General features: G+C 47.4%; 2 protein-coding genes across 2 annotated transcripts; both read left to right on the plus strand.

Annotated features, from left to right (window-relative positions):
* The first annotated feature begins 9 nt into the window (after nt 1–9).
* Nucleotides 10–2,422, plus strand: VPS17 (vacuolar protein sorting-associated protein 17). The gene is made up of 4 exons (XM_024469859.1): nt 10–235; nt 296–813; nt 871–1,324; nt 1,371–2,422. The coding sequence occupies exons 2-4, from the start codon at nt 340–342 to the stop codon at nt 2,234–2,236; spliced, it is 1,794 nt and encodes a 597-aa protein (XP_024324119.1). The 5' UTR covers nt 10–235; nt 296–339; the 3' UTR covers nt 2,237–2,422.
* Nucleotides 2,423–6,431: 4,009 nt separating this feature from the next.
* Nucleotides 6,432–7,069, plus strand: VC83_06257 (uncharacterized protein; the record flags this gene model as incomplete). The annotated part of the gene is made up of 3 exons (XM_024469860.1): nt 6,432–6,596; nt 6,658–6,870; nt 6,917–7,069. 3 exons carry the CDS (start codon nt 6,432–6,434, stop codon nt 7,067–7,069), a joined length of 531 nt encoding a protein of 176 aa, XP_024324120.1.
* Between the last annotated feature and the right edge of the window lie 13,211 nt (nt 7,070–20,280).

Here is a 20,280-nt window from a genome sequence, read left to right on the forward strand (position 1 = left end):
TCTACATCGATAAAATGTCCAAAGCCATGGGATATATGCATGTAAAACGGATGGTTGTCATTACGTCGCTTAGCTCGGCTCCCCGCGCTTACGAGTTTACTATCGCTACCTTGGTCGTTGAAGCAAGGTAACCATGCCCCTCAAACTCCAGCGACCATTGGAACAATCACTCTGCCCAGCAAATATAGTTGGCGATTCTGCCTTTAGGAATATCTTTGCGCACACGCTGACCGCGGTATGTTACTTACCAATGCCAGTCGCTTTATACTACAATCGCTGACGACGTAAGCTCCAGGCCCCAGCCGCTCTTCTCGCTATTTCGGGGTTAACGCAAACAATATGGACTACTCATCTTCCTTACATGATGGGGATAACCCAGCTGAAGCATCGCCATGGGGCTCATCACCAGCTCCATCGCCACAGCACAATAGGACTAGTTTCAACCCTACGCCAGAAGCGCCCGGTTCGCCCGTGTACGGCCAAAATCGAGAACATGGCGACAACTACACAAGTGACTCGGGTATTGCCGCAGGGCCTGGTCTGTCAGATGAAGCTGATAATGCTCATGCGTATGGCCAAGGACAGGGTGGTACTGAGTCAAACGCGGAACATCCAGCTCAACAACCTGGTGAACAGCAACCGGGAGGCCATTCACAACAGCAGCGACAGGCTCACCCGAGCCAAGATGCACAAAGACAGCAAGAAGCTTCTCAGCCTGCTGTTAGACAAGGTCCCCATTACAAATTGCAGGCAAAGATAACTGGCTTGGAACGAGTTGGTCGCAAGGATCCTATATTGCGATTTGACGTTCATGTACGTGTGCCGTTTGTCTGGCTATTTATTCCAGGCGCCCGATGTTAACTAAAGCAGACCAATCTTCCGGCTTTCCGAACTACACAGTTTCGTGATGTGCGCCGCACTCACTCGGAATTTATCAAACTCGCAGACCATTTAATTTCCTCGAACCCCGAAGCAATCGTCCCAGCTGTGCCACCGGCACTGACTTCCGCTGGTGCAGGCACTGATGAGGACGAGGCGCGCGTGAAGGCATCGTTACAACGCTGGCTTAATTATGTTTGCGGAAATGATGTATTAATGCGCGATGATGAGATGGTACTTTTCGTGGAGAGCGATTATGGATACAGCCCTATGGTAAAACGGAAACAACCTGCGACTGGTGTTCGGCGGAAGGTCATCAAGCAATTTGCTCCACCCCCTGATGATACCCCAGAACTGGAAGATGCGCGCCCTGCTATCAAACAGTTCTACTTGGGCACAATGGACGCTGGACACAAGGTGGATAAACTTGTCAAGGCCCGCAAAGGTAAGTCATTAGGTCTTCATTTATAACATCTATTAACAGGGCGTAGGACTTGGATTGGCCGAATCTGACTTTGGGGTTAAACTTGGAACTATGAGTACTCAGGAATTACACGGTGGATTAGCAAATGCATACCGCAAGCTGGGAAAAACTATCCAAACAACGGGCGACTACCATGCTGCTCAAGGAACTGCCGAAGCTACCACAATCGGAGATCCTCTCGCGTACAATTCGGAAGACGCCTTTATTGTCAAGGAAACTCTTACCAACCGTCACATTCTGATGCGCGAGCTCTTACAAGCCGAGATCCTATCCAAGTCCAAGGTTGACGCTGCCGACCGCCTCAAAGTGTCATCATCCGTGAAGCGCGAGAAGGTTGATGAAGCTATTGCGGCCATGGATAAGGCTCGTTCTAACGAACTTCACTTACGCTCGAAGACGCAGCGTGTGACTACGAATTTAGTTCAAGAGACTCGTCGCTGGTTCAACCGCACCACCATCGATATGCGCGTGTCTCTACGTGAGTATGTGCTCCGGGAGATCGAGGCAGAGCGCAGAACTCTTGCTACACTTGAAACTATTCGCCCCGACATACGCGCTATTGATTCATCTGGTGGACTCAGCAGACTGGGGAGAGAATCACACCCAGCAGCACGACGTGCCAACTTAGCTGCCAGCCAGGGGCCGAAGGGTGACGCTTGGAGTGGAGTGCCAAGGAGACCGGACGCCAGTCGCAATGTCTCCAATACCATAGTACCTGGCGTCGATGAAGAAACAGCAGAGAGCAGCGCTGGGAGAGGTCGAGAATTAAGCGGCGATAGTTCAGGGGGCTTAGCTGGAGTGAAGGAAGAGGAGGACGATGACCGTGTCGATGCTAGAAATGCGGCTAGTCGTTTGGCTACCAGCACTTTTTAGTTGAAATACCATCTCTGCTTCAAAGGCCTCAGCTTATTCCGTGTGTTGTATAGAGAGGAATGTTGTACATAGTCTTGTCCCCCAAGTGATACATAAATACATAAATACTCGTGGCGCTCAAAAGTTATAAAAACATTTACTATAGATACTAGAAAACGAAGCTATTCTAGTATTTTTTCAGAGAAGGAATTAAAGAGAAAGATTATTAATTTTATGATTTCTAATAACGGGCATGTATAACGAAAGTGCCAAACAAGTGAAAGTGCCAAAATATCGCGACTACCCCATAAGAATTGCGATAAATCCACCACAACAATATAAATTAATTAAAACTACTCGGAGTCCTCTTCCTCAGACCTGTCTATTACAATCTGATAAGTGCGCGCATTGTGTCCAGTCTCACCACACTTGCCACAGCGACGTGCATGGGTTTCTTCCCTTGGCTTCCGACCACTACTTGCCCTTATTTCTTGCTCTACTTGCTGCACAACGTCCCTCTCGTCCTGTAGCTCCTGTGCTACCTGTTGACTAAGTGATCCTCCTTGCTGTAGTCGTGTTTTTTTAGCTCTCCGGCGCTTGCTTAGCACTTCATTTGCCTGTCGCAGGTTTTGGTTCTCTGCTTTTAACAATGCTAATTGATGCATTATTTGCGATGCACCCTTTGTAAACTGGTCAACAGCTGCATAGATTGAGGTTGGAGAGCTATTTTGATGATGCGCAATTCAGTTTTTAATGAAAGTAGACTGTGATACAGCTTCAGTTGGGTTATTTGGTGTCTGAGAAACCCATGGTTGAGCGGTGTTTGGGCGAGAGGTTGGAGGTGTTGGCGTCTTAAACCTAAGGTCAAGTGTAGATATTACACTCTCAGGGCTAAATGGAAGAAGCCCAGCACCTCGGAACCCTCCCTGAATATTGCTTTCTGTCATTGCAATGTTAAATGCAGCGTGGAAGGCAGGAAAGAAGTCATCCTTAGTAATGTGAATAATATGAGCCCGCATCATATCTTCAATTTGCCGACCGTAAGCTCTCTTTAATGGGCCAAAACAGCCAACATCAAGTGGTTGGAGTATATGGGAAGAGTGAGCAGGCATACAAAGCGTAATAATGTTGTGTTCTTTGCAGTCCTCCTCAAACTTGTCTGAGTGGTGGCTCTCATGACCATCAAGGACTAACAAGCGATAACCACCAACACTCCGGGGCTTTGTGTGCTTCTCAAAATGCTGAATCCAATCCATACCTCTCTCGTTTGTAGTCCAGCCATTTGCAGTAACAGCGATTACCCAATCTGCTGGAAATCCGCTATTCTCATACCAAGATGCAAGGTGGTTTTTACCTGCCACAATGACAAATGGCGGCACTGCCCAACCTTGAGAACTAACGCCTTGGATTACTGTAACCCATTCCCGATTGCCAGGCTGCACCTTTTTTGCCTTTGCCCGCCCATCTGAGCTCGTTACTACCGTTGCGCTTGAGATGACGCCCATCATAAACCCAGTCTCATCAAAGTTGTAGATATCTGCATTGTTGATGCCATACTTTAGAATTGTGTTCCATACAAGCTCAAACCAGCCACGAATGACTTCTGGATCTTCGCACTTAGCCCTCTGGTAGTCGTATTTTCGCTGGAAGCGTGTCCGGAGCTCTACATGGCGCTTAACAAAGTTTGAAGCCCAACGTGACCCGACGCGTGGCGCGTCGCGTGTTGCAAGTAGTCGATTAGCCATATCTTCAACAATAGACAACTGAGGAGGGAACCCTTTAGCAGCTAAGTCAAGTATATACTGAACAAGAACTGATTCCTCTAGGTTACTTAATTTCCGTAAGTTGGCTTGGATATCGCGTCGTGAAGGTACGCCTTGTAAACGGTGACGTAGCTTGCGGTGGTCTACGGAATAGATCCTAGCTGCAACTCGAAGGCGCAAATTTGGGTCGCTTTGCATAGCTTGGATAGCTAGCACTAATTTGCTTTCATCATTTTTATGGCGCATGTTTTGTTGTGGAGGAATTTAACATTTAGTTGGGGGGGTTGGTCACCGCATGATTTTGGCACTTTCGCTTGTTTGGCACTTTCGTTATACATGCACGTTAACGTATTTCCCAATTGAACCATGCACCCGGTCGAACCGTGCAAAATAACCACCAAAACGCGTCTTCCTTCCATACAACTAATATGTCTCCAATTCAAGCTTATTCTTCTAATCAAGAAGGTAGGATTCTTTTAGCTATACAAGCAATTAAATTATATCAATTTCGAAGCGTACGAGCTGCTGCAATAGCATACGATATACCTCCTCAAACCCTTTGTGAAAGGCTTACTTCTCAAGAAGAGGAGGCTATTGTACGATACATTCTCGACCTTGATTCGCGTGGATTCCCACCTCAGCCAGCTGCTGTACAAGAAATGGCGGACCTACTCCTCGCTGAACTCGACGCGTCACCTGTAGGTAAGAATTGGACCTCGAACTTTATCACGCGTCGTACGGAGATTAAAACGAAGTTCGGACGAAAATACGACTATAAAAGAGCTCTTTGTGAAGATCCATTGATTATCAGAGACTGGTTTAAGCTCGTACGAAACATGGTCGCAAAGTACGGAATTCAAGAGGAGGATATATACAACTTTGATGAAGCTGGATTCTTAATGGGAATGATTGCTACTGCTAAAGTAGTCACTAGCTCAGAGTCAAGGAATCGTCCGAAAGCTACACAGCCAGGAAATCGAGAATGGGTGTCAATTATACAAGGAATCAACTCGTATGGGTGGTCAATTCCTCCATTCATTATTTTCAAAGGAGCAACCCACCTCTCGTCATGGTATAACGACGACGAGGTACAACTCCCACGCGATTGGGTGATTACATTAAGTGAAAACGGGTGGACTACAAATGCAATTGGTTTTGAGTGGATTCAGCATTTTGAGAAACATACTCAGAGTCGTACGAAAGGAGTATATCGTCTCCTAATTCTTGATGGCCACGAGTCACATATTTCAGTTGAATTCCAACAGTATTGTCAAGAGCATCTAATTATTACCCTCTGTATGCCACCATATTCATCACACCTCCTCCAGCCTCTTGATGTTGGGTGTTTTAGCCCACTAAAGTCCTCGTACGGAAAGCAGGTCGAGGGTCTCGTACGACTCCGTATTCACCATATCACAAAGCTTGAGTTCCTCTCTGCCTTTAAATAAGCGTATAAAGTTGCATTTACAGAGCAGAATATTAAGAGTGGCTTTCGAGCAACAGGTAATTATAATAATCTTTATAGTAAATAAACTACTAACTTAGTTATAGGGTTAGTTCCATACGATCCAAATACTGTCCTTTTGTAAGGACACAGGGCACCCAGCTCACAGTAATAGCATATGAGAGTGCGAGTCGGAGGCTAAACGGATGCTATCCTATAGGTCTACTACGAAGGATACAAAAAAGATGATCGGGGAACCCCGTGAGTCGATTGTCTCAAGTACCCGAAACCCATCCGACTCGGTTCCGACTCGGTTAGCCCACCCAAATGATCACACCTGACGCTCCAGCTACCCAGAGTCTACTCCCTAGAATGAGAGACAAGAAGGCATCCTTACACTACCCCCCTCCTAAGAGAGTGCTTTGTCCGCAAAGCATGCCATCAGGGTCCTTTCCGTAACCTCTCTGAATGGTATCCGTAAGCTGGGCGTTCCTTGTTGGTGAAAATTCTGGCGGTACGTGCATCGGGAACTCCTCCGTTTGTACAATGTGTCGGGAAAGTGCTTTGTGTGCGGAGGTGGCTGTTCTTGAAGGGTACCGTAACACCACCTCGTGGAATGCGACACTGGAGTTGGCTTTGTTCAATCTCACTTTCCATCTTGGTGATCCGAATGGGCACCGGGAAGTATCCACTAAGAGTTGGAGTTGAACCTTCATAAATGTGAAAGGGGAAGTGATCGCGCTAGCCCAATTCAGAATTTATTGTTGTAAGCCCAACATTTGAGTACTCCGTTTCGCCCACCTCTTCCTGTTTTTCTTTTACAACAACAACGCCACAGTATCCACGTCGAGACTGGTAAGTGGCCCCCCCCCATTCCTATAGCTGTATACTAACTGGTTGTTTTAGAATAGAACAATCCACCCGAACGAGTAGGTGATGGGAACGCGCTCGGCGCACAAGTGATAACGTGGGCTTGGCTGACGGGAACACAGATCGCGAACAATTGACGATGCCGATTCCCATGCCTGCCGGAGCCCTCTCGGTCGCTTTCCGGGTCCTGTGTCTGCGCTGCCTTCGGGCCAAAGCTCGGAGCGTCCCGGCGCATGATTGCGTCTGGTCTGCTTCGAGCTCAAAGTGCGAGTACTGCACTATGCAGCACTCCACCTGTGTCCCGGTGAGTTTCCTTGTGGTGTTCTGTTGGTTGGTTGGCTGTTGCTAACCATTTGGGTGAATAGCTGCCCTGGTTCCTCGATGAGGAATACCACGCCCTCGTCGCCGCGGAAACTGCCATCCCTCTCGTCGCCGCAGACATCGCGGCCGCTGCCTCGGAGGCAAATCGGGTGGCCCTCGTGGCTGCCCAAAGTGTTCCCAAGTTCCGTTCCGTCGCGGAGCGCGACTCCTACGAGGAGCTCGGCGCCACGCGCGCCGCCATCGAGGCGGGTATGGGTGTGAGTATACCCCTGTCCTTGTCATACTGACATTCGTTGCACTCAGTTTGCTATCAAACTCAAGAGCAAACTTGGAAATCTCCTCCTCAAACCTACAAGTCACTATACATATTTTGGCTTATCACACCAACAACAAGAGCAATACTACTCAACGATTGCTACAACCATCTATGATTCATTACACGTCATCGCTCCTTAGTTACTGGGCCGATATTACCACATAGCATATCTCTACAACCCTCTATGATTCATTACATGACATCACTCATACTACCACATGACATATCTCTACCAACTAGAGGCTTAGGAGCATCAACGATAGCTCTAAAAGCTCCTACGAACCTCTATGGTTCATTACACGTCATCGCTCTTTAGTTACCCACAAGATTGGTTAAGTTATGACATAATTTGTCTATGACATAATTTGTCTATAGGGGTACTCTGACCTTGGACCTCTTTTACTTCCTAAGGCTACAAACCTAAGAGATGGTTCTATGGGATTCTATTACGTCGACTACAGTTACCAAGCCTGGTAAGTCATGGAAAGTCATGGAAAATGAGAGAACTACACTCCTTTAGCATAAATAGGATTGCCCTTTCCTTAAGAAAGGGCAAGCAGACAATACAGTAAATCGACTATCACATACTTCCACGTCTTTTCCAAGCTTCCAAGCATTCATCTTGTTACTCCTTGTTTCTGAAAAGTCAGTGAGGTGTTAACCTCTGACTTACCCCTGAGTTCCCAGACTCAACATTTGTTGCAACTTGTCTGAACCACTTCACTACATCACACACCTGATTGCTGCGTTGTGAATAGTCTAAGCTACAACCCTTTGGCTCTGTTTCCTAAGACAGTGTGTTGTCTTAGTAAATTCATCCCTTCCTTGGGTGGCTAGATTCTCACATCTGGTGCACCCACCATTACATTATGCCACTATTCCTAGTTTCCGTAAAGTCAATCAGAACTTAGAGGGCTTGTAGAACTGCCTACGTAGAATGAACCACTAGCATTCTAAGCTCCTCCCTATCGTCATCATCTTGACCTTCATTAGGAGGCTGGATATATTGTTTAATGACCTCTTGTAGTACTATATCCCCCTTGCTATCTTGTATACCCTCTTGTATTGTCTCCTCCACTAGGTTTAGAAAGTATGAAAGGTCCATTGCATCGTGAATTCGGCCGTGCTGTTGTACTTGGTTGTAAAGGTTAGTAAGAGGCGGAATGTGCTTGAGAGAAAGTTAGATCAGGTTTTTGATGATTGTGCTTTTGCAGAAGCAGTTGTAGATAGTTGTATTTAAGACATCGTGATACCACGATCGGATGATCTAGCGAAGGGCAAGGTGTAAGTTAATAGTTTTAAGAGGATCTTCGTTGTTGTCGAAGGCATTTAGCATGAACGCAAGCCATTGTCGATGATAATGAGCTTTAAGGGAGGTAATAATGCCTTGGTCAAGGGCCTAGAATTGACTTGTTGCATTTGCTAGTAGCTAGATAATTTGTATATTTGAGGGCAGAGGCGTTGTTTCGACGGCAGCAATATGTGCTGAAAAGTTGTCCATTGTTAGCAGAATCTGTCTATAAGAGCCTATATGTAAATAGAAAGCTCTTAGCCATTCTGCCATAATAAACTGATTCATCCAAGCCTTCTTGTTCCATCGCCAATAACCTCCCATTGCTTCAACATTAATATACCAGAGTGCTCGAGGTTTCTTCGCCTTTCTAATAAACCAAAGTGGCATCCGATCAGCTCCTGTATAGTTTGTACAACAAACAACTGATATTCACTCCTTGTCCTTCTTAAATCCTAGCTATGATATTGTTGAAAGACCTTTTGATGGAGTCAGCTTCCAAAAGAGCCTAGTTTCATCTATGTTATAAATGTCCTTCTCTTGATATTCCCCTACTATTGTATCCTCTTCATTTCTTCCTCTGCTTGTGTAGAAACTGAGCTTATTTCACCATGTTAAGTATAACTCTTAATCTTATGTCGTCTTTTAAAATTCGAAACCCAGCCTTAAGAGAATTGAGGCGTAGGCTGGTTGTGGTATTGTGGAAGTTGCTCCCAAATCGTTTTAGCGCATAGTTGTAGTATATCGGTGCTTGTAACTCCTCCCTTGCTTTCAATAAGCTGCTGCCATTTAAAGAAGACTGCTTCAAGGTCAAACTAGGCAACAGCTTTGCGACAGTGAGTTGATTGCTGAATTGTGTTAACAGGTATTGTATCGAGGTTGGCGTATCGAGAGCTTAAAGATTCGAAGGTTCTAAAGAACCAGTTGATAGAGGCTTTTTGCGAAGGCTTTGGTGACTGGTGAGCATACCAGTTTCGGAGTGCGTGACGCTGCTCAATCGTCATCGTAAATAGCTGATTTCGAGGCATCTTAGCCTATGTAATGTCAGTATAAGATGATATCTCGAAGCTATCAACAGCTTTCCATCCCCAAACAGACAGTCAAACAGAAAGTCTGAACCAAACCCTTGAACAACACATATGGAGTTATGTGAACCACCAACGGGACAATTGGTTCAGATATTACCCATCGCAGTTCGCATATAACAGTGCGATGACTGGAGCAACAAAGACTCACCGTTCTTTGCCAATTACGGCTATTAGCCAGAGGCATATAGACAACCACGACCAGATGAATTGAGAGCAGAACAAGCTATGATTGCCTTGGAACAACTAAAATCATTCCATGAACAACTCGCGACAAACATACAATTCTTAAATGAACGATCTGCCACATATGCAAACATGAAGCGCAGTATAGAACCTGCCTTTAAGGAGGGGGATGTAAGGACACAGGGCACCCAGCTCATGGTAATAGCATATGGGAGTGTGAGTTGGAGGCTAAATGGATGCTATCCTATAGGTCTACTATGAAGGATACAAAAAAGATGGCGGGGTACCCCGTTGGGTCAATCCCCTTTAAGTATCCGAAACGGGTCCGACTCGGGTAACCTGCCTTAACTCTTACCATGTGACCGTAACTAGTCTGACTCAGATCCATTCCGTAACTGAGGGCAGAGGCATCCTTACACTACCCCCCCTCTTAAGAGAATATTTTGTCCGCGAAGCACGCTGTTCTACGTACTACTTCTATCTTACTTCTACTTCTACTTCTACCCTTATACATACTTCTATCCTTACTTATAATTATACTTCTACTTCTACCCTTATATATACTTCTATTCATACTTATAATTATACTTCTATTTCCGCAACATCTCCGAATGGTATCTGTGAGAAGAGCGTTCTATGTTGGCGGGAATTCCGTTAGTAATTGCCTCTGTAACAACCCCGTTTATGTGCCGTTTCGGGAAGGTGCTTTGTATGTGAAAACGATCATCCTAAAGTTGTGCCTTATCGACTCCGTTTAGTGTGCAAAACCAGAATTTGCTTTGTTCGATCTGAGGTTCATTCCTGGTGGTTGTAATGGTGGGTGCACCAGATGTGAGAATCTAGCCACCCAAGGAAGGGATGAATTTACTAAGACAACACACTGTCTTAGAAAACAGAGCCAAAGGGTCGTAGCTTAGACTATTCCACAACGCAGCAATCAGGTGTCTGATGTAGTGAAGTGGTTCAGACAAGTTGCAACAAATGTTGAGTCTGGGAACTCAGGGGTAAGTCAGAGGTTAACACCTCACTGACTTTTCAGAAACAAGGAGTAACAAGATGAATGCTTGGAAGCTTGGAAAAGACGTGGAAGTATGAGTGATGTCATGTAATGAATCATAGAGGGTTGTAGAGATATGCTATGTGGTAATATCGGCCCAGTAACTAAGGAGCGATGACGTGTAATGAATCATAGATGGTGTAATGGTGGGTGCACCAGATATGAGAATCTAGCCACCCAAGGAAGGGATGAATTTACTAAGACAACACACTGTCTTAGGAAACAGAGCCAAAGGGTTGTAGCTTAGACTATTCCACAATGCAGCAATCAGGTGTATGATGTGGTGAAGTGGTTTAGACAAGTTGCAACAAATGTTGAGTCTGAGAACTCAGGGGTAAGTCAGAGGTTAGCACCTCACTGACTTTTCAAAAACAGAGAATAACAAGATCAATGCTTGGAAGCTTGGAAAAGACGTAGAAGTATGTGCTAGTCGATTTACTGTATTGCCTGCTTGCCCTTTCTTAAGGAAAGGGCAATCCTATTTATGCCAAAGGAGTGTAGTTCTCTCATTTTCCATGACTTTCCATGACTAACCAGGCTTGGTAAATGTATTAGAAATCAAGTGCGACCCACAACTAGCTTGCTAATCATGTAGTGAACGTAAGAGAATCCCATAGAACCATCTCTTGGGTTCCTAGCCTATAGGAAGTGAAAAGGAGGTCCAAGGTCAGAGTACCTATAGATAAATTATGTCATAACTTAACCAATCTTGTGGGTAACTAAGGAGCGATGACGTGTAATGAATCATAGAGGGTTGTAGAAGCTTCTAGAGCTATCGTTCATGTTCCTAGGCCTCTAGTTGGTAGATATATGCCATGTGGTAGTATTGGCCCACCCCCTTAAGGAGGAGATTTTCTTAATAACTTGTTCAATGAGTGTTCAAATGATATGCCGTGATGTATGTAGCATAAACAGATGTAGTAGAAGAGTTTGCAGCAATCGTTGAGTAGTATTGCTTCTGTTGTTGGTGTGATAAGCCAAGATATGTATGGTGACTTGTAGGTTTGAGGAGGAGATTTCTAAGTTTGCTCTTGAGTTTGATAGCAAACTGAGTGCAACGAATGTCAGTATGACAGATGGTTGTAGCAATTGTTGAATAGTATTGCTCTTGTTGTTGGTGTGATAAGCCAAAATATGTATAGTGACTTGTAGGTTTGAGGAGGAGATTTCCAAGTTTGCTCTTGAGTTTGATAGCAAGCTGAGTGCAACGAATGTCAGTATGACAGTGGTCCGAGTGGACTCCGAACGGCATCTGCGAAGTGTTTAGGTTGAACTTTCCTAACTATGAAAGGAGAAGTGGCCGCGCTAACCCAATTCAGAGTTCATTGTTGTAAGCCAGAATATGAGTACGCAGCTGCGCCCACTTCCTCTTGTTTTCTTCAACAACAACACCAGCGACCACCTGTAACGCTGACTTCTAAATGATAGAAGACACAGAGGTTCTCTTGCGTAAAGGTTTACTTATCAGAGGAGGCAGGGGATCAGACACAAAGGCTTCAAGTAACACGTTACTAGTATATAACAAATACTGTATTGAGTTGAGCACGAAGCTCCTATCTAAGGAAATACTATCTACTTATATAGTGGCGTCGTGCCTAGTGGACTCCTGGGAACTCACTCGAGTCCTCGGAGTCCTGGACTCTTAGGATTCTTCTCATCATCCTGCGAGTCCGTCACGTGCCTAGTGGACTCCTGGGAACTCACTCGAGTCCTCGGAGTCCTGGACTCTTAGGACTCTTCTCATCATCCTGCGAGTCCGTCACGTGATACTTTCGGAACTACTATTCCCCGCTGCCCCTCCAGGTACCAGGGCCGGTCTCATGCGACCTCCCTCCTTCCTGTCCTGTAGTTGGCCAGCCTTCTTGTTCCGTCGTAACACTCGCTCCCTTCCCCTAGGCATTCGTCTCGAATCCTATAAGTACGTCCATGTCCCCGGGACTCTGCTGCTCCTCAGCGAGTCCTTCAACATGCAACATGCCTACTGACACTGCCCGCAAACTCCAGGAACGCAACGATCTTGTCCGTCAAATAAAGAACCACGGATACGAACTACCCGAAATGGATTCTTGCTCGAACTGCGTGAGGCGAAACGTTACTTGCGTGTCGTCTCCAAATGATTCACGGCGGTGCGCCGAGTGCGTTCGTCGCAACTTGAAAGAAAAATGTGACTGTATGGGTCCTGATCATCCCGACTGGGTGAAGCTCGAACGGAAGGAGGATCGCCTGGATCGCGAAGAGGAAGAAACCCTTTTGAAGTTACTTCGTCTGCGGAAGCAGAAACGCCTCATCCGAACCCGTGGTAAAGATATGCTCCGGCGAGGTTTGAAAACCCTCGACGAGCTTGATGCGGCAGAGGAGGCCGAACGTGTGGCTGCTGAGAAGCGTGACGCTGTTGAGGCCGAGGAACAGGCAGTTAGCGCTGCCTCCTCATCTGTGACCGGGACCCCCGCTTCCTCCGATCCACTGGCCTACTCCCCTGCATCTTGGGATCAATGGCTGGCGGATGGCGGCATCGATATTCCTCCAGCAGTTCTTTGCTGATGTTCCTTGTTGGTTCCCACGAATTATCCGTAGGTTCGTAATTTTCCCATTTTATCAAAAACTCTTCTCGACGTCCTACTAACCTTCTGTCTAGGATCGCTTCGACCTCATATTCGATTATCTCATTCTCGGGTTGGAGTTCGGTGTCGGTCGCAATTGGGGTATTTCCTCTTGCTGGTTCCAGTAGTGAGACATGAAATACCGGGTGTAGTCTAGACTTCCTGGGTAGCTGCAGTCTGTAATTAACTGAGCTGACTTTGTTCAATATTTTGAATGGTCCCAATTTCTTGAAGTCCAACTTTGTGCTTGGTCGTTTCGTTTTGATATGTTTCCGGAGTAGGTATACTTTATCCCCCTCCTTGAAGGCAGGTTCCATACTGCGCTTCTTGTTTGCGTATGCGGCGGATCGTTCATTTAAGAATTGGATGTCCGTCGCAAGTTGTTCGTGGAACGATCTCAGTTGTTCCACCACGATCAGGGCTTGTTCAGCTCGTGATTCATCCGGTCTTGGTTGCCTATATGCTTCTGGCTGGTAGCCATAATTGGCAAAGAACGGTGAGACTTTCGTTGCTTCTGTCATCGCGCTGTTATATGCAAACTGTGCGATGGGTAAGATCTGAACCCAGTTATCCTGTTGATGATTGACATAGCTTCGCAGGTACTGTTCAAGGGTCTGATTTAATCTTTCTGTTTGGCCGTCTGTCTGGGGATGAAAAGCTGTTGATAGCTTATGATTTGTTCCCAGTAGCGCCATCAATGATTTCCAGAATTTCGAAGTAAAGAGCTTGTCTCTATCTGAGATGATTTCTTCTGGCATCCCATGATCGGCTAATATGACTCGAATGAAGGTATATGCGAGCGCCTCGGCGTCGCTAGCTTCTAGATATGGTATAAACTTCCCATATTTCGTGAGTCTTTCCGTGATGACGAGGATAGAGTCGTATTCTATTCCTGTTAACGGGTCCTTGGAGGGTGGAAGCTTGACGATGAAGTCCAAAGCTATTGATTTCCACGCTCCTTTTGGTACTGGTGTCGACTTGAGTTGTCCGTATGGCAGATGCCTATTGGATTTTGACTTGCTGCAAATGTCGCACTCTCTTACCACTGTCTCTACCTGCTTCCTCATACCTGGGAAGTAGTAGTGTCGAGTGATTCGTTCGAAGGTTCGTGTTACTCCCTGATGACCGTGTGCTGGTAACGAGTGTTGTTCTTGCACCAGCGGGCGTCTCATTTGACTTGGGACATACACTAACCCTTTGTATCGAATCAATCCTTGTTCGTCGATGGCGAAGTCGCCTTCGACTTTGGACAAGACTCGCTTGGCGCATTCGTCTGTTGCGTAAGCTTTCTTGAGTCTTTCCTCGAGTTCTGTATCTTCGATGACTGAGATCGTCGCTAGTAACTCGTTGTACTGTATTCCTGCATCTGTTTTCTTCAGAATTGCTCTAGGTCTTTCTTCCTTTGGGCCGGCGTAGTCGGTCCGTCTGCTGAGAGCGTCTGCTCTTGCATTCTCGGAGCCCTTGCGATAGGTTATCGTGAAGTTGTAGGCTGCGAGGGTTTCTGCCCAGCGGACTTGTCTGCGGTTTAAAACCTTGGTCGTGGTGAAGTATATGAGGTTCTTGTGATCCGTCCATACCTGCACAGGGTAGGTGGGTCCCTCAAGATATACTCGCCACTGCTCAAAGGCAACGACATAGCCAGTAGCTCCTTGTCGTGGATGTCGTAATTGAGTTTCGCGGGTGACAGTTTCCTAGAGTAGTACGCGATTGGTTTGAACTTACCGTCCTCGTCTGGTTGATTCAGACATGCTCCAATTGCGAAGTCAGAAGAGTCCGTTTTGAGGATGATCTTCTTTGCAGGGTCAAATGTAGCAAGGATAGGTGCTTCCGTGAACTTCGTCTTAAGTTCCTGGAAAGCAGCCTCTGCCTTGTCCGTCCATTTGAATTCGAGATCCTTTCTGGTAAGCTCCGTGAGTGGTTGAGCTACCTTGGAATATCCCGAGATGAATCTTTGGTAGAAGTTGGCGAAGCCTAGGAAGGCTTGCACTTCCTTGATCGTGGTCAGTGTTGGCCATTCCAACACTGCCGTTGCTTTTGCTTGGTCCATCTTGATGCCGTGCGTTCCGATAATGTAACCCAAGAATTCGACTTGGTTTTTATGGAACTCGCACTTCTCTGGTTTGAGGAGTAAGCTGTACTCCTTTAGTTTCTTCAGGATGAGTTTGACATGCTTGACATGCTCCTCCTTGGTTGCTGAATACACCAGGACGTCGTCTAGGTAGACAATGGTAAAGATGTCTAAGTATTCATGCAAAGCATCATTCATCAGTCGTTGCATGGATGCGGGTGCGTTTGTTAGCCCAAAGGGCATGACTTGATACTCGAATAGGCCATAGCGGGTGCGGAATGCTGTTTTCCACTCTTCCCCAGCCTTGATTCGGATCAGGTTGTATGCTCCTCGCAGATCTAGCTTATTGAAAATCTTTGCTCCTTGAAATCTATCGTGTAGTTCGTTGATTAACGGCAGGGCATACCTGTCCTTGATTGTGATGTTGTTCAACGCTCGATAGTCCACACATAACCGTAGGGAGCCGTCTTTCTTTGGTACGAAAAGCACCGGACTTCCTGCGGGTGATGTGGATGGTTTGATGAATCCTTTTGCTAGGTTATCATCAATGTACTCCTTGAGTACCTTTAGCTCTTTTTCTGATAGCTGATATATTGGTCCAAATGGTGGACTCTTGTCTTTCTCTAGGGGTATCTCGTGATCCCATGGTTGGTGCTTAGGAAGCGCCTCGTTCTTAGGGCCTTCCTGGAATAATTGCTCGTATTCCTTGTACTCCACCGGTATACTCGTCGGTGAGGATGCCTGGGCTAGGTCATCAAGCTCGGAGGTTGCACATAACTCCTTCCGGCCCTGGGAGGGTTTCTCCCGTTGTCGCGTGTCCGTCCGTTGTTCACACGCGCACTGGCTCATCACAACTTTCTCGTTCCACCAGTCGATCTGGGGGTTGTGTTTCTTGAGCCATGGCACACCAAGGATGCACGCATGGTTGTCCATGTGCACGATGTCAAACTGAATCGTTTCCTTGTGCCCGTGTAGCATGACCATTTCCAATGGGACCGTTTCGTGGGTCACCATTCCTTCATTAGTCGAGATGGGCTCTCCATCTACGACCATTAACGGGTATGGTTCGGCTTTCATTGTTGTTTTGAAGCCCTGTGTATCTGCTACTTTCTTTGTCATAAAGTTGCCCGTCGCTCCGGAGTCAATCATTGCTCGGAGGTGTCGCTGTTGTATTTTAGCGACCACATATAGTTGCATGCTGCCCGTCGTGGCGCATAGCTGGTCTGTACTAGGCCTCTTCGTGTCGCTCGCCGGTGGCCTACCGTCAAGGACTCCTAGTTTTTTGACTCGTCCGAGGAAGGATAGTATTCATCCGCTTCCAATGGTGGTCCTTGGGGAGATCGTTTCCCTCGCTCTTCTGCTTCGTCTAGCAGATGTGGGTATTTCTCGTATACCTGTTCGCTTTTGATAGGCAAGTCCCCTTCAGACTGGCTTCGCCTGAGGGCGTGAACTTGCTCTGCGTCTCTGAAGTGTATCCTGGGCGAGGATCAGGGAAACAACTGATTCTGGTGTTTCTTTTTCCAGTGGAGCTTGCAGTCATCTTCGCTGCAATACTCCCAGTAGACATACGCGTGCCAGGGATGATCAGTCTCTGTTGCGTCTGTCGTTGATAGTTCCCGCTGTCCTCTCACCCATGCACTATCTTCCCTCGGAGGCGTGGAGAATGTGTCTAGTTGCTCCATGGCTCTCCTTTCGATGCGTGGAGTGGGTCTCGCATTTTCCCGTCGCAGCATACCTCTGGCTTTCTCGTCGTACTTCTCCAGGGCTCTCCTGCGGTCCTGGTAGTAAAGTTTGACGCTTTTCATATACTTCAGTTTAGCCATATGCTCGACATCCTTCTCCAGTTCTTCCGCTTCTTGGGCTTCCAACTTAGCTACGTCTGGGGACGTGCCAAGCAGCCTGCGGGTATTCGTTAGTTGGTCGTAGTATCTCCAGAGGTCATCCTTGCAGTCGTCCACCTTGCACTCTAACGGAAGTCCCTGTAACAGGTTCCTGTAGATGCCCTTAAGTGTGGGGATTCTCCTCTGGCCGCTGGGCTTGTCTCGTTCGGCCCTAATCTTCGCGTGGGCGTGTTTTGCCATGCGTCTTACTACGCTCTTGCACCGTGGACTCATTGGTTCCGTAGGTGCGAGTTCGTCGAAGGTCTCCTGTTCCGAGACGGTGAACGATTCCGCCTCCGACCCTTCATCTGAGCTCTCGTCTTCTGGGGTGCTTTCGCCGTTTATTCCCCAGTCCTGTTTGCTCACAAACGTTGCGTTCAACTGTCCTGTCCAGGTGGCATTGAGTTGTTTGCCGACTTTGCGTCCGCCGTTCCCTTTCTTTGGCTGTCTGCAGTCTCGGGCCATGTGGCCTGGCTTGTCGTAGTTAAAACAGAGTCGTTCCTTGAATTGTCTGTCTTTCTTAGGGTCACGGGGTCGTCCAGGTTTGAACGTGGCATCGAGTTCCATTGGGTCCGACCAATGGTTGTCTCGCGGGTGTTGATCCCGTCATCTGCCCTCATTTCCCCGGTAGGGGTAACTTTTCTTGGGCTTGTCATAGGTCCGACGTTCCTTCTGGAATTAGTATAGTCGATTGTCGATTCGGACCGTATGTTCGATTAGCGCTACCATGTCCGTTGGTTGTTGTTCCAAACGGGCAAGTTCCATACGTATATGGCTCTTCAGCCCACGTCGGTAGTGGCTGATGAGTGCGCTGGCGTCCCATCCTGTCTGATTGCCGTATCTCTGGAATTCTGTGGAGTACGTGAGGGCGCTGCCTGTCTGCTTAAGTGCAAACAGATGGTCTTCCGCGGTCTTAATCTCATCGATGTCTCCGAACATGCGTCGGATTTCCTTACAGAATCCTTTCCAGCTGCCAAACATAGTCTGCGTAGTTGCCATGCTTCCATTGGTACTCTCATATTTGAAATAATCCTTGAGGAATGGTTCGATCCATCGCAGGGCTTCCCCCCTAAGGTAGGACGCAGTCCACAGGGCATAGCTCTCCTGGGTGGGAAACTTCTCGTCATTGAAGTGCTGGTACAGTTCGACCTGTAGCAAAAACACCTCAAGTTCCTTTCGGTTGCCAGAGTAAGTGTCGGGCAACTTGACGCGTAGAGTTTCCTTGAGTTCGTTGACGGTGGGTGCGTCGGGCATCTCTTCATTCTCAGGCTTAGACCTCTGAGACGAAGTTGGCGTGGTGGGGGTTTTCCCCTTCGAACTGACGACAGACATGTTGCTTTGTGTATGAGCCAGTGCCTCGTAGAAGTGGTGCTCAAAGTGTAACGCTGACTTCTAAATGATAGAAGACACAGAGGTTCTCTTGCGTAAAGGTTTACTTATCAGAGGAGGCAGGGGATCAGACACAAAGGCTTCAAGTAACACGTTACTAGTATATAACAAATACTGTATTGAGTTGAGCACGAAGCTCCTATCTAAGGAAATACTATCTACTTATATAGTGGCGTCGTGCCTAGTGGACTCCTGGGAACTCACTCGAGTCCTCGGAGTCCTGGACTCTTAGGATTCTTCTCATCATCCTGCGAGTCCGTCACGTGCCTAGTGGACTCCTGGGAACTCACTCGAGTCCTCGGAGTCCTGGACTCTTAGGACTCTTCTCATCATCCTGCGAGTCCGTCACGTGATACTTTCGGAACTACTATTCCCCGCTGCCCCTCCAGGTACCAGGGCCGGTCTCATGCGACCTCCCTCCTTCCTGTCCTGTAGTTGGCCAGCCTTCTTGTTCCATCGTAACACCACCCCTCCGAGACCAGTAAGTGACACCTTCTTGTGGATTGTATGATGGTGTACTATGTCATACTGACATTCGTTGCACTCAGTTTGCTATCAAACTCAAGAGCAAACTTACATTATACGAAAAAGATCACACCTGCCGGGGACGGCCGTACTTAAATAATATCCCACACCGGAACGACTCAGGAGAACTACCGTTACACCATAGACTGCGGCTCGGTGATGTTTCGGAGGAGAGACCTGATGACTTCAAATAGCCGTGATTCCAGAGATCTCACGGACAGCCAGTGGATCAGGGTTTGATTCTTCAGAACAAGCTGGTAAAGTCGCCGACGCGTTGGCGCCAAATAGGATACGAGATCCTTAAGAACCCCCTCATAGCACAGAGGAAATTGTGGACAAGAGCATTGATAGCTACGAGCTACCGGAAGTCAAGCTCTTTCGTATCGGTACCGATACACACCTGAGGCAATATGTCGAAAAAGCCGACATCAAACATACCCCAAGACAACGACGGTCAACTGCCCAGAATGACTACCAGACAAACCACCGCTGCAGCTACGACTGCTGGGCCATCCGAAGACATCCCGAGTCGAATGGACCACCTCGAAGCACAGATACAGGAGGTCAAGGATCTACTAGTTATCCTGTCGGCATCCCAGACCAGAATCCCGTCCACACCGCCGGTGGACGCCCCCATACCCACAGACGAAGTTACGGAGCAACGAACGCCTCGTACACGAAACACCCCCGAGACAGTTCAATTGCCGGCTCTTCAGAACACTCGTTCTCCCTCGATTCCAGGGTCATCACGAATGCACACCGAGGACCCTCCGAATCGCTATAAGAAATCAACCATCTCTGAGAAAATCCTTCCTCTCAGCGATGGGGTAGAACATACCTTCTACAATGGAGCGCTTCCATTCGGGACCGACTCGTAGTCAATGAGGACCACTATCTTACCGACGTCTCGAGAAGAGCGTTGATATGGGGAACTACGACTGGCCTGGTGAAGACCTACCTAGAGCCCCAATACCTGTCCGCTACGCATGGGTTACGCAGTGCTGAGGAGATGATGGATCTACTAGGTTCATACTACCTCACAGGCAACGAGACGGAGCAGGCCAGGAACCTCTTCGACGACCTGCAAATGGGAGAGAAAGGGCATGCTAGCGAAACCTTCCCAGCGTTCAAGGCTCGTTTCCAAAGTGCAGCTATCACAGGACAAGTCTCCGAGTCGGAATGGTTTCGGTACATGTGGAACAAGTTGACTCCCCAATTCCGCAGCCGCGTCGCGATCATCAAAAACCAATGGAATGGAGAATACCAGACC

The sequence above is a fragment of the Pseudogymnoascus destructans genome (genome assembly GCF_001641265.1).
Source record: "Pseudogymnoascus destructans isolate 20631-21 unplaced genomic scaffold scaffold_10, whole genome shotgun sequence".
Classification (NCBI taxonomy): domain Eukaryota; kingdom Fungi; phylum Ascomycota; class Leotiomycetes; order Thelebolales; family Thelebolaceae; genus Pseudogymnoascus; species Pseudogymnoascus destructans.

Coding starts and splice junctions, on each gene's coding strand:
- VPS17 (XM_024469859.1), top strand. CDS start 340: ATGGACTACTCATCTTCCTTACATGATGGGGATAACCCAGCTGAAGCA. Junction 814..870: donor TATTGCGATTTGACGTTCAT/GTACGTGTGCCG, acceptor TAACTAAAGCAG/ACCAATCTTCCGGCTTTCCG. Junction 1,325..1,370: donor ACTTGTCAAGGCCCGCAAAG/GTAAGTCATTAG, acceptor AACAGGGCGTAG/GACTTGGATTGGCCGAATCT.